This window comes from Lutjanus erythropterus, chromosome 2 (genome assembly GCF_056507025.1).
Source record: "Lutjanus erythropterus isolate fLutEry1 chromosome 2, fLutEry1.hap2, whole genome shotgun sequence".
NCBI lineage: Eukaryota > Metazoa > Chordata > Actinopteri > Lutjaniformes > Lutjanidae > Lutjanus > Lutjanus erythropterus.
The window spans coordinates 39,700,350-39,713,810 of NC_139318.1; the positions used below are offsets into that span (position 1 = coordinate 39,700,350).

The 13,461-nt window shown below is 40.5% G+C and overlaps 1 protein-coding gene across 1 annotated transcript in view; it reads right to left on the reverse strand.

Annotated features, from left to right (window-relative positions):
• Nucleotides 1-13,461, reverse strand: part of chd5 (chromodomain helicase DNA binding protein 5) — an 80,414-nt gene that overhangs the window by 55,847 nt on the left and 11,106 nt on the right. The window contains exon 3 of the mRNA XM_084743444.1: nt 4,385-4,536. Within this exon, the coding sequence (XP_084599570.1) occupies nt 4,385-4,536 (152 nt within the window). The remainder of the gene's footprint in view (nt 1-4,384; nt 4,537-13,461) is intronic.

Genomic DNA, 13,461 nt, shown 5'->3' on the forward strand with positions numbered 1-13,461 from the left:
AGAGCAGGGGGAAGAAAGAGGAGAATACAGAACAGAGTCTGTGTGTGTGTGTGTGTGTGTGTGTGTGTGTGTGTGTGTGTGTGTGTGTGTGTGTGTGTGTGTCAGAGGGAGTCCCCCCCTCATTAGCTCAGTGAGACCCAGAGCTCAGTGTTTACCACAAGCAGCCAAAGGGCCGGGTGGCAGCCTGGCCAGCCAAGCTCCTCGCAGCACTGCTGGCATCTCCAGCCAGCAGAGGGGAACATCCTGGCTGTGTCAGTGACACTGTTAAAGCCGTCGCCAACACGGACGGGAAAACGCACTGGGAATACCGTGAATTCCTGTAATCGCTGAACAAAGAATCCTTATCTAGTTACTGAGTTTGGATAAATCGTCGGGAAAAGTTCAGGTAGACGGGAGTTTTCCGGCAACGTGAGCTCACGAGATGCTGCCTTTGTTTGTCAAATTACCATGGTAACAGTGAACCCAGTAACCCTGCGTGGTGTACAAAGGTGTTGCTCACAGTGACAAACCCACTGACAGTTATCATCCAGCTGCAGCTCTGTATTATCTTGAGGTCTTGGTTTTCTGGTGTTGCACCGACTTCTGCAACTCCTCACATTCTGTGACCTGATTAGGAAGTTCTGTCTTGACAACACGTCTTGAGAGAAAGTCGGTTTTGCCTTGGGGTTAGGGCTTAAATTAGGTTATGGCTGAGATGGTTGTGGGTAGGACTATAAATATTGTCATTTTAGACTAAATATTGTTATCGTTGTATCATAATATAGCTTAAGTGCTGTCTTTTCCTGCTTTTAAAGGCTGTATTCCATTCAGGTTTCCAGATATTTATTTGTCACATGCAAATTTGTACAAATACATGAAACGAGACTGCAACACCTCTGATAACTGTGTAAATATTAATGTAGAAAAGGAAATAAAGAAATATATCCACTCATCCCTACATTAGACCATCATATGTTTGCAAGAATTTATAGTATATTATTTTAGAGAAATTGTATATCAAGATGTGTAGCTTAAAAGGATCAATTTATTATTTATAAGCCGCATCATGGAGCCCTGGGACTACGATCAACACAAACAATCTAAAAGATAACACGTTAAAGTGAAAACACTTATTTCCAACGTGTTCTCAAGGTGTTAGAAAGCAAAGAAAACCCAGAGAAGCACAAGAGATTCAACATAAAAACTGCATGTAAACATGTGAGTTCAAGGGGAAGCATTTAATAAATTATGAATATTATGTTGCATCACCTGCAGTGTAGCTGTCAAACCACTGCGCCAAGCACAACAACGCACAAAATGACGCCGTATCAACGATGACATGAGAAGTTTGTGAACAGAAAAGTCGAAAAAAGCCTTGTACCGTGGATCAGTGTTTGCTGCCACGCTGTCGAGCAGCGATGTATTCACAGGAGAGGTTATTGATCACAGAATACAGGGGAAACCGGCCTGCAAACTCTGCTGTCATCAACTTCATCTCCAATCGTAGTAAATCTTCTATATGCTACTTGGCCAGCACCAAAGGGAGAAGTTTGCAGATAGCTGGTGAACGCTTGAGAGAATTAAACAGTTATAAACCAGATGTTTTCCTCTGCTGAACTCTGCAGCTCAATTTCTTGAAATCAGCGGAGACCGAAATGGAGCCAAAAGACAGCTGAATACTAAACTTGCTCCAACTGACTTCTAGTCCTCAGATGTGGATGTGCAGATAAGCAATTGTTTGTTAACACATTCACCATAGTATGAACGTGTCAGCATAATTTATTTCTGTTAAAAAAAATAATAGATTCATAGGCAAGAAAAAACACTTTCCAAATCCAATCAAAAGGGGTTCTCAAAGTTTCGATGTCTGTGATCCAGTTTAGAGAGCCAACCGAGGGATACCCAAGACCTCGTTGAAGGATTTCTGATTGGTTCATGGTGTCAACACTGAGCACCAAATTCACTTGCTTGCAGAAAAGGCAGATCTCTTTTTCTGTGCCCTGAAGTCCAACAAAGTTTTTTTTCCCTGAGGCCTCCTTTTCTCTTCAACATACAGAGTTTTTTCCGTGGTGAATTTTCCATCTCAGCTCCACATTAATCTGCTGAGTTGTCCGCCGAAATACAGCAGTAGCATTTATGACAGAAGTAATTCCTGCCACACTGGCCAGGCGCCACCAGTTACCGTTGCCATGCAACCGGTAGTTGTCATCCCGAACCTGACAGACATTTATTAAGGGGACACAGTCAGACGCAGTAGTGGAGTAGTATATTAAATGAAGGCTGTGTGCTAAAGTATAGAAAATTGAATGAGTAAAATATAATACATCCATTCTATGTCACTTTTTGGGAGTCGCACAAAATATTTGAAGGCCGTCACTGACTGCACTTTGAGAACCCCTGAATTATGTTTTTTGGGGGCTACATCCTTGAAGGCTAATGCTAGAAGATTTTTGATAATGTTAGATATTACTGTAAAAGAACATTACTGCCTCAGTTCACTACTGTTACACAAGTTTTAAGCATTTAATGTATATCTGTAAGTATCACTTTTGTCCCAAAGTGGCCAATGTTGAGCAAAAGTCGCATTAGCTAGCTTGTTTAACACTGTGATTAGCTTATTTTAATAATTAGTGATTTAGTGATGTCACCTCTAACATTTAATTCACCAGTGTTAATCACACAGTGTGTAATCTCTCAAAAGACAGACAGTGATGATGTAGCAAAGGATCATGGGAGTTTTTGTCTTCATTGTTAAACAACCACATGACTCAGGCATACATCATGTTCACTGACAAGCTAATATATTAAAGTTTTATTGACTCGTGTTTACTTCCTTTCTCTCTGTCTGAAGAATCATCAGGTGTTTCATGGACGTTACAGTTTTCACACGACAAGAAATTTGTCCACCTTTAGCTCTGGATTTAACCAATTTCATAAACTATATGATTCACAAATCTTAAAGCTCAACCTGACTGTTCACTTTTCACCGTGCATTATGTTTATTAGTGAGATCGTAGTCTGTTTTTAATGTTGTGTTCTAGAGTTTGGGGAACCCTGAAACACTTTTCTGCGGTCTTGTCTGGAAGGGAACCTCTGATTTACACAGCTCTCGCGAGATTTGTGTATGTTGTTCATTCATTGAGACGTTGCACGAACGTTAAACAATCACTCTCGCGAGGTAGACTCGACCATCAGTCTCCACTGCTTGTGTCACTCCCACACATCTGTGGTCTCTGCTGGCTGCGTCGTCACATACAGCTGTTATCTCAGTGGTTGTGTTTTAATGGTCAGCGGCAGATCTGAGCGGTGCTGCTTAGTCGGGCGCCACCGCTCTCTCCGCAGGAAAACAATGGGACAGCCAGCGCAAAGTGTTTTTACCGCTGATCATGTGTTGGGGCCTTTATAGTGATTAGCAACCAAATTAAACACATTATTACCTCGAATAAAATTAAATATTTCTCTTGGTTTGAATATTGGCGGAAACATTTCACGAAACATATAAAATGCAGTACCAGTCAAAAGTTTAGACACATCGTCTCATTCAATGTTTTTTTCCTTTATTATTTTCTATATTGTAAAATAATGCTGGAGACAAAACTATGAAACGTAATTATATGGAATCATGTAGTAAGCAAAAAACATGAAAAAAAGGAATCTAAAATCTAAAATATTTAATAACATCATTGCTATTAAATCTTTGATTGTAAGTGCAGAGGACTGGTCTTCTCCTGCACACCTGCTGACTTACAAGTGCACAAAAGTTTTTCGCTCTTTGGTATTTTAGATTTTTCAAAGAAGCCACCTTTTTCTTTGTTGACAGCTTTGTGCATTTCTGGTGTAATCTGAACCATTTCTGATAAAGAAAAATACAGGGAATGAGACGTGTGTCCAAACTTTTGACTTGTACTGTATGTCTAGCTGTTTTCAGATATTTTAATTTGCAAATTTTGCATAATGCCTTTAATGCCTCTGACCGGTTGTCTAAATGTTGGAGACCAGAGGCTACAGAAACTGGACTGTCAAAACCGCTCTGTCACAGTTCTGACTCCCACTGCTAGCTTGGCACAATCGCTGTACTTCTGACCTACAGTCCCTGTCATCAGCAGCAGCACCACAGGCACAAATCTACACTCTAAACTGGCCCTCGGCGCCCACAGCTTACACTGGCAGCGACGGTGACACTGCTGCCAACCCCTCCTATAAGCCTGAGTCAGTCCACTGCCTCTCATTTAGATCACAGAGGCAGTCCGGCAGCCAAAACACACCTTTGATCCAATTGCAGAGACATCAAAAGAGCGATGGTTTGCGAAATAGAGAAAGCAGGGTACGGCTCGAGCCAAAATGCCTGCCAAGCTGTTGTGTCCGAGGTCATGACAGATGGTGCTGAGTGTGAATTACATCTTACCTCCTTTTTCCTCTTCTTCACTTTGGGCATTTTCCCCTCTTTCATCTTTTTGGGCTTCTTCTTCTTTTGCTGTTTGAGGGAGTCGCTGTCGGAGAAGAAGCTGTCCAGGGGTGTGAGGGGAACAGTGTTGCGCTCACCTTCGTCATCCTCGTCTGACACACAGAAACAAAAACACTGTCAGCTTAGGAACACAGTGTAGTGTCCCGTACATATACGAGTGTGTAGACTTTAAATGAAAGCTTTAAATGAGCCTGAATCTTTATATTGACAAATTCACTGTGGCTTGTACACTGACTTGCTGATTGGTTGATTAATCAATTTTACAACTGAGACTAATAATTATTTTCATCACCAATTAATAAATTAGCTGTTTGGTCTATAAAATGTCAGAAAAAGTTAAAAAATATATATCGATCAGTGTTTCCCAAAGCCCAAGATGACATCCCAAAATGTCTTTTTGTCAACAACTCAAAGATTTTCAATTTTCACTTTACTGTCATAAAGTAGAGAAACCAGGAAATATTCACATTTAGGGAGCTATAATCAGACAATTTAGACCTTTTGTCAAAAAATTACTCATACTGATAAATCAGCTATCAAAATAGTTGGCAACTAATTGTTGTAGCTCTAATTGACTTGTTGATCAACAGAAAAAGAATCAACAACAATTCTGATAATTACTAAATTGATTAAGTTATTTAATACAAAAAATGGTCAACATTTACCAGTTCCAGCCTCTAAAATGTGAAGATTTACATCTTTTCTCAGTTTTATATAATAGGAATTTATACATCTTTGGACAGGTACTTAGACAAAACAAGAAATGTGACGATATCACCTTAGCCTCTGGAAATCTCAGGATTTTTTTATTTTATTTTACAATGTTCTGATGGACTAGTGTGCAGGATTTAGTGATATAGCACAGCAACCTTCCAGGTTGTGAACACCTGGCCTCAGCCTCCCCTTCTAAGTGTAGCAGAACCCTATACTCTTTTGTCCATTTGCTGACTTGGCTTAACTCGGTTTGGAACTGAGGACGAGCTTAGCTCGAGTGGAGAGGCTGTAAAACTGTGAAGAAACACAAAATTTCTTATAAATTCCTCACAATAAAATCCCCCTGTTATTTTGCTGTTTAAAAGCTTTTATTATGTAGCAGAAAAATCAGGAAATGTTGTTTTTTATCAGCAGGAACATAACAAGAGTCCTATCCAGGTGAAGGTGAACATGAAACAGTGAAGTATAGCAGATACCTGAAAGTACAAACAGTGACACAAGAGAGAAAATAGACTTCAAACCACGGAGATTCAGTTAGAAGCTACAAAAGTACTGAGAGCTGAACGTACAGATGCTTTCTGTCCCTCTGCTCTCCTGCACAGACATGATGAGTTCAGTCTCACAACAAATGATTATTTGAGGGGGAGAAGGGAGATGTGGGTCGGGTGCACTTTGGCCCTGCACTGGGGATGGTTCATCTCGGGTGCAAATATAATCACATCTTGACACAGCTCGTTGTGTGTTAACATGAAAAGCAAACGCAATCAAATGCAAATCAGCATGGCACAGTTTGACTTGGCATACCCAAAAGTAACAATGGAAAAGGCCCACAAACTCACAAAAAATGCTAAATGCCTTATCTAGAACCAGTGTTTAGTTTGTCCATTCTGGGCTGCTGTAGAAACATGGTGATGCAACATGGTGGCCTCTATGGAAGAGAACCTGCACCCTCTGTAGATATAAACAGCTCATTTTAATGTAACAAAAACACAATTGTTATTTTCAGGTGATTATACACTAATGAAAACATACTTATGAATATTATATTCCATTCTCACTGTATTCTGTCAGTAGATGTTATATAATGGACATTTAATGAGCCTGACTCTTTATATTGATAAATGCATTTTTGTTGGTACACCATAGTGCTGATTGATGATATAAATCCATTGATTTGTTAATCAACAGAAAATTAACAACAACAATTTTGATTATTAATAAATTATATGACTATCAAAGCAAAATTGTAAACATTTACTGGTTCCAGACTCTAAAATGTTAAAATTTGCATCTTTTCTCTTTTTTCTAGGAATAAAGATAGTATATTTTTGGGTTTCACACAGTTGCTTAGACAAAACAAGCACTGAATGAATGAATGAATGAATGAATGAATGAATGAATGAATGAATGGAGAGATCAACTTCATCTCCAGGAAATTGTAATGGGAATTGTTCACAGTTTTCAGATGTTTTAAATCAGGGCTGCACAATTAATCGCAAATATTACTAAAATTGCGAATCGCATGACCAAGTGCAACATCCACATCACAGAACAAAAACCAAATTGCAATTTTATGAAAAAGGAAAAATGTGAAGTACTGTAGAGATGCTCTGACATGAAAATCTTCTGGTGAAAGAAAACAAGTTTGTTTGGTACAGACCCCAACAAATTTCTCCTAATTGTAATTTGAAAAATTGAAAATTGTGATGCATAAATAATCACTTCTACTAATTACATCGCATATCACAATTACAGTCAAAATAATCACAGTAGGACTTTTTCACCATGTTGCACAGCCCTATTTTGTCAGACCAGTGTGAAGGATTTAATGACATCTAGCAGTTGGCTTGCAGAATCCAAACACCTCCCCTCACCCTCCCCTTCCAAGCCTGTAGGAGGAATTACGGAGGACGTGGAACTTATAAAAACATACTTATGAATATTATACTCCCTTTTGCCATATTCTGTCAATAAATCCTCATTAATCTTACACATTGGTCTGAGACAAAACAATTAATCAAAACGATGAGGAGAAAGAGCTGAATTGACCGTGAAACTAAACATTAATTGCAGGCCTTGTATACTGTGAAAATCCAGCCAACTGAGCAGTCAGCGAGCCTGTTTTTGAAAATAAAAATGATGATTCAATGCCGGACCAACAGGAGCACTTGGCAAAATAAAGCTCATAATCACACATCATTGAGTGTGGATCAACTTTACCCGTCAAAGCACAAATAGACGGAGCGGCTGCCCCGCCGCTAAATGGGAACTCCCTGGAGGACCACTGAGGTATACTGAGCATATCTGCCGCCTTTAATGCGTGCTGGGACTAAAGCGACCTGCTGCTGGTTGTCAGCTGTACTGTCTCAGAGCTGCTGTGTACAAACGTGCTGACTGCTGAGCGCAGCAGACTTCACTGATGCCACAGTGGGTCACAGAGGAGTAAGTGAGGAGGAGAGACAGTCCCAAACAATACATCACTATAAAGAGACACACGGAGGAATACACGCAGGATGCAACCTCCTCGCAAAGGTCGATCTGATCTCGTTCTGCGTCTCCCTCTGCGTCTTCGACCGTCTTTCTGTGTCTCTCAGTCTATCTATTGCGTGTCTCCCTGGCGCTCTGCGTCTCATGCAGACAGACTGGAGGGCATGAAATATGCAGCACATGTATCAGAGTCAATCAGCCAACACTCGCCCTGCAGTCTACCACTCCCCTGGGTAGCAGGAGTGTGAGATTGGGGAGGAGGGATTCCTGTGTAGTAGACACACAAACCTCACCAAACCACTTATCCTCTATTTAGCAAAGCTAGCAGGAGGTACCCCACACATGCACACACACACAGTACACACTCTCCAAGCTTTAATCTGTGGCAATGTCGGACTCATTGTGTCTCCTTTGACCACCAACTGATATATGCAACCTTTGCTTGTGCTGTGATTTATGTGACCAATATTTTTTACAGTAAAGCTGACATCATTTTTCATGATATTGGATTTTTGCAGAGACCCAATATGCTGATTTTTTCCACACCATTTTGGCTGATTGCTGATGCCGATACTGATGCCTACTTTTCAGGCATTTAAGGGGAGCTCTGATCGTCGTCCATTTTTGTGACACGGGTTATTTTTTTCCTGTACATTAAAGTAGAGCTGCAGCAGTTAATCGATTAATCAACTATGAAACATTATTGACTGTAGTAACAGTAGAATATTTTTTGCAGCAGCCCTGCACTCAGCCCTGCTGCCGCCCACTTCCATGTATGCGTGTGCATGTGCCATGTTTAGAAGTGACGCACACTGAAAAATTGTGCTCAACCTGAAAGCCACTGTGTAAATTCAAGCCCTGCCGATACCAATATATGCACATATTTTGTTCCAACAAATCAAGTCTCTCCTTTAGTGAATTAACATATAATTATGTCTGTAGTTATCACGATGTCTGCATCGGCCTGTGGGTCAGAATTTACACTGAACAAACTGTTCACTTTCACCAGGCAAAATAAGAAAACTGATGTTGACAGGTTTCTCTTTGTTCTTTACAAATTTGTCAATAAAATTTGTAGTGTTGACAGAATGCGTTTTGGCTTCGCCTCGCATGATCGACGCCGTTGCAAATAGCAACTTTCTTATCAGTTTCAGACACTTCAAAAAACTTTCACACTGCACACATACTTGTGTGCGCATAATTAAAGCCACCAATGTTTGTTTATGGCTGATACTAATATTTAATTTTAAAGAGACCATATTATGCTGGTTGTTTCCTTTCTTTCTTAAATGCCTCATTTTTAATCCAGCCTTTGTTCCGTCACTTGGTGACATCACTATGTTACACAGTCATATAATGTGCAGCAAGTTTGGAACGAAATTTAAAAAGGGCCTGGGGTCCACCCCAAAATCAAAAATATATACAGTATGTTCCCCTGGCCTGGCCTGTAGTGCTTTTTTGGTTTGAGTTGCAGAGTTTTGGAGATATCGGCTGTAAAAATGTCAGCCAGCATGAAAAAATGCATCTGAAAAAATCTGAACCAGTGTCTCTTTCCAAAAATCATCACCTGGTCACTCAAGATAATTCACAGGCCTTGTTGTGAGCAGTTTCATGTCATTCCATTAGATTCTACTGCAGACACAAAGTAGTTCCTACATGAAACTCTTAATACACACAATATTTTTCAGGGCAGTGTTTATTATATATTAATAAATTGTGCTCAATTTTAACTGCTTTATGAGTGTTTTCTTACTGTTACACTAGTCAGATAGTCTAAAATAAATTTTTCATTTAATCAACAGAAATCAGAAAACGGAAATTAGTCACCAGGAACATCCCTAATAGTGGCAACAACAAAATCAACAACATAACAGACAAAGGCGAACAGCGACCAAGGCAAATCTGGGGTAACATCAATAACGCTTTAGTTTAAATGTAAGTACGGTTTCAGTTTGCTAGGTGCAATGTATTTCTTTGTATTTTGTCACCATGGTTACACGTAAACCTGTTCTAACAGAACCCCATAATAAAAGTATGAGCTTGAAAATGAGCATAATATGGCCACTTTAAAGCCTTTATTGATCAGAACGGATGATGTACCGATATCTATCTATCTATCTATCTATCTATCTATCTATCTATCTATACTTATCTTATCTATTCTATGTATCTATTCTTTGTAATCTTTGTTTTTCTCTTCTGTTTCCCCGTTCTTTCTCTCTGCCTCACACAGAGGCCCACGTGCTTCTCTGCTTTATTTTTCTCTTTCTAAATAAAGCCTTGAGTTTATGTATCCAGTTTCTCAAACAGGGAGCTCTTTTATGCCTCAGATGTATGTTAGCCGCCTGCCAGGCAAGTCATGATGGCAACACCACAGTGAGTCTTACATCTCTCTCAGACTCACAGATGATGACACGGCTCAGATGTAGATGGAAACAGCCGCTGGATTACAGAAAGCACACAGTCCATCACTCCGCACCCCTTTTCTTTCTGTGAGTGAACTGTGACTGACAGGTTGACCACACATCACTGATTAGACGCACCAGAGGAGCGTGGGACTGTGTGTCCCTTCATCTGTTTTCTGTGCAATAAATCACTGGAACGTGACAGCGGCAGAGTGGTGTTACTGGTGTCGCTTTTATCATCATTATATGATTATATGTACCAGTCAAGCTGGTGAATTAGGATGGACAACTGCTGCATGGGTTGCCATGAGATTTTGTACAGAGATTCATGGTCCACAGAGGATATACCACGGTGATTCACTGACTGTCCGTGTAGCATCATCAGCTTGTCAAAGTTTCCGACTGGATGGATTAGCACAGTCTGTACAAGCATATATGATTCCCAGGCGACTTTGGTGATCTTCGCACATCTCTAGCGCCACCATGAGGTCATAATTTATAGTTCAGGTTAAAATATCGCAACAACTATTGGATGAACTGCCATGAAATTTATGTCCCGGGTAAGATGAGCTGTAATTACTTTGGTGACCCTCTGACTTTTCCTTAAGTCCCCTTTTTTAACCTCGATCAACCTTCTCCTGTTCTATTTCCTGTTGTTGTGGGACCTATAAGAGCAGCACATGCATTGGGTATATTCACATCTTGAAATGTTAGCAAAATGCTAGCTAACCAGCTTGCTAGCTTTACATCAATCTTTAGCTTGCTACTTAATTAGCATTTTGCTAACATTATCTAACTTAAGATGTGTATATGTGGCTTTTTCAGGTCTCCCAACAACATATTTTAACCCTCTTCAAAATTTGTTTTTCTTTTCAACATAAAAAAGTTCTAGCACATAGCAGTTCTACATACAGGAAACAGGAAAGGAGGAGGTTGATTGAGGTTCCAATACCAAGCTTGCTCAACTGTTAGTGGAACACAGAGCAAAAAGGCGCAGGACTTAGGAAGGGTTAATGTGTTTTTTGTTTGTTTTTTAAAGCAGCCAAAAAATGTTGCTGTTGCAGAGATAACCAAACATCTTTTCCTAAATCTGACCAAGTAGTTTTTGTGTCTAAACTTAACCAAACTGCGTTCGTCATTCTTAAAAATCTGTTCTGGGTGCAAGTCCTGCGTTTGACACATTCATCCACCACAAACTTGTCCCTGCATGGACTTTGTCGCTCTTTATAGCTAAACTGGGTGTGTAAATAGCTGAACAGCTGACGTGTGACTAGTCTCACCCAGGTGAAAATATATAGCTTTTCTTTTAATTCGCCCCAGACTGTGATTTCTGACAAAATACCTCACAACACACAAAATACAACATACCCTCATACCTACACAACAGAATAGCTCGATTACCAGTGACTCCCTAAACTACATGTGACCAGTGACCAGTAGCAGAAGTGTCAGTCTTACTGGAGCTTAACTACATTACGTTTTGTGACATTATACACACAGTTAATGTTGTAAAATGGTCGCAGTTTGGTTAGGTATAACTGTAAAAATTATTAGGTTTAGGAAAAGATTGTTGTTGCGGTTAAAGTTTTAGTCATCCATTCACCTCACCTCCTCAACATGCGGACTTTCTTGCTCTTTACGCTTCTCCTGTCATAATTATTAAGCCCACTATAGGTTGCCGTCGAACAATAAAGGTTGCAATAGGCTGCGTTTTGCCCAGACAACCTAATTGGCTAAATGTTAGCGTACAAACATACTAAATTAAGACGGTGAACAGATACCAAACATCAGCACTGTCACTGTGTGCATGTTAGCACGCCTTTTGTCTTCAGCTCAAAGCACCGCTGTGCCTGAAGGACAAACTCACATTTGAGACAGACAAGTTAGAAATGAGACATAAATGGTCTTTCGTATCTTTTTCATATGCAGAGGGAGTGAAAGCAATACAACTGAGTGAGAAACAAACTAATATTACAAAGTATGGAGAGAGCGTCTGATCACCATTTTGGCACTTTTGTACTTAAAATTTTTATATTTTGTGTTTTATTTATTGAAATTTAATTTCCTGTCTGTCTGTGACATGTTGTACTGCTGCTGCTGTTTTCAACCAGGTCTCTCTTGAAAATGAGACTCAATGATAGAACTAAATAAAGGTTAAACTGAAGATAAAAAAATGAAAAAGCTGTCTGTGTTTAACCTGCATTGCCTTATAAGCTGAGAAGTGCCTACAGTAAATGGCCTGTGAAGTCCCCAGAGGGAAACCCATCAGGGGAATGATAATCTTTCTGCTTGGTGAGCGGACCAGGCAGTGCCAGGTGTTGGAAAGGAGGGGGGGTGGAGGTCGCTCAGTCATGTGGCACAGGGAAGTCTGGCACCGGATTCTGTTAGAAAAGAGGACCAAAGCTCCACTTGGCACGCGAGCCTTTCTGTAAAGTGTGGACGGATGGCACAGACGCAGTCCTGACCTTCCTGCAAGGGCTTGGCCACCGGACTGACCCATTAGAAGGGAGATTCACGAGCGACTCCCCAGCGAGGCAGCTAGAGTTTACTGGAAAGCACATTAGCCCTTTCTCTGTTGGCCCCCGTGTGGAAATGCCCACTTAATGTTGCCCAGCCTGCTGGCCACAGAGGAGGACACACAGAGCCATAGGTTCTCCTCTCCTCATTGATTAAGTGCTTACACTCTGACAAATAAAGCTGCTAACTAGAGCCATGAAGGGTTCCACAGCTTGTCCCTATAGGAGAACGGTCTTTGGTTCTTGGTAGAAACTTTCATAAAGTTTCCGCTTGGGAATCCTTTCAGAGAGTTCTACCTAGAACCCAACATAAAGGGTTATACCATATGTGAAGAGACCAGCCAGAGCCCCCTATGAGAAGTTCTACAGAAAACACTACTGTGGTGTAATGGTTCCACCCAGAGCCCTGTCTGGGCGTTCCACCCAGAGCCCTATCTGGGTGACTTGTTAAGGGTGCTAACAAGAACCCACTGAGGATAATCTACTGAGAACCCTTTTTATATTCCAGGGGTTTCATGTAGAACTCACTCATGGGGTTCTAGGAAGAATGCTTTTATTTTCCAAGAGTTTTATCTGGACCCCTCCAAGGAGGTTCTACTGATAACCCCATTATTTTTCAGGATTTTTATCCAGGATTCTACTGAGAACTTTTTTTAATCTAGAACCCACTGAGGGGTATCTACTGAGAACCCTTTTTATATTAGAAGGGTTTCATCTAGAAACCACCCAGGGGGTTCTACTGAGAACCTATTTATATTCCAAGACTTCTATCTACAACTGACCAAGGGGTTCTACTGAGAACCCTTTTGATATTCCAAAGGTTTTTATCTAGAACCCACACATGCAGTCCTACTGAGAACCCCATTACATTCCAAGGGTTTTATCTAGAACACAC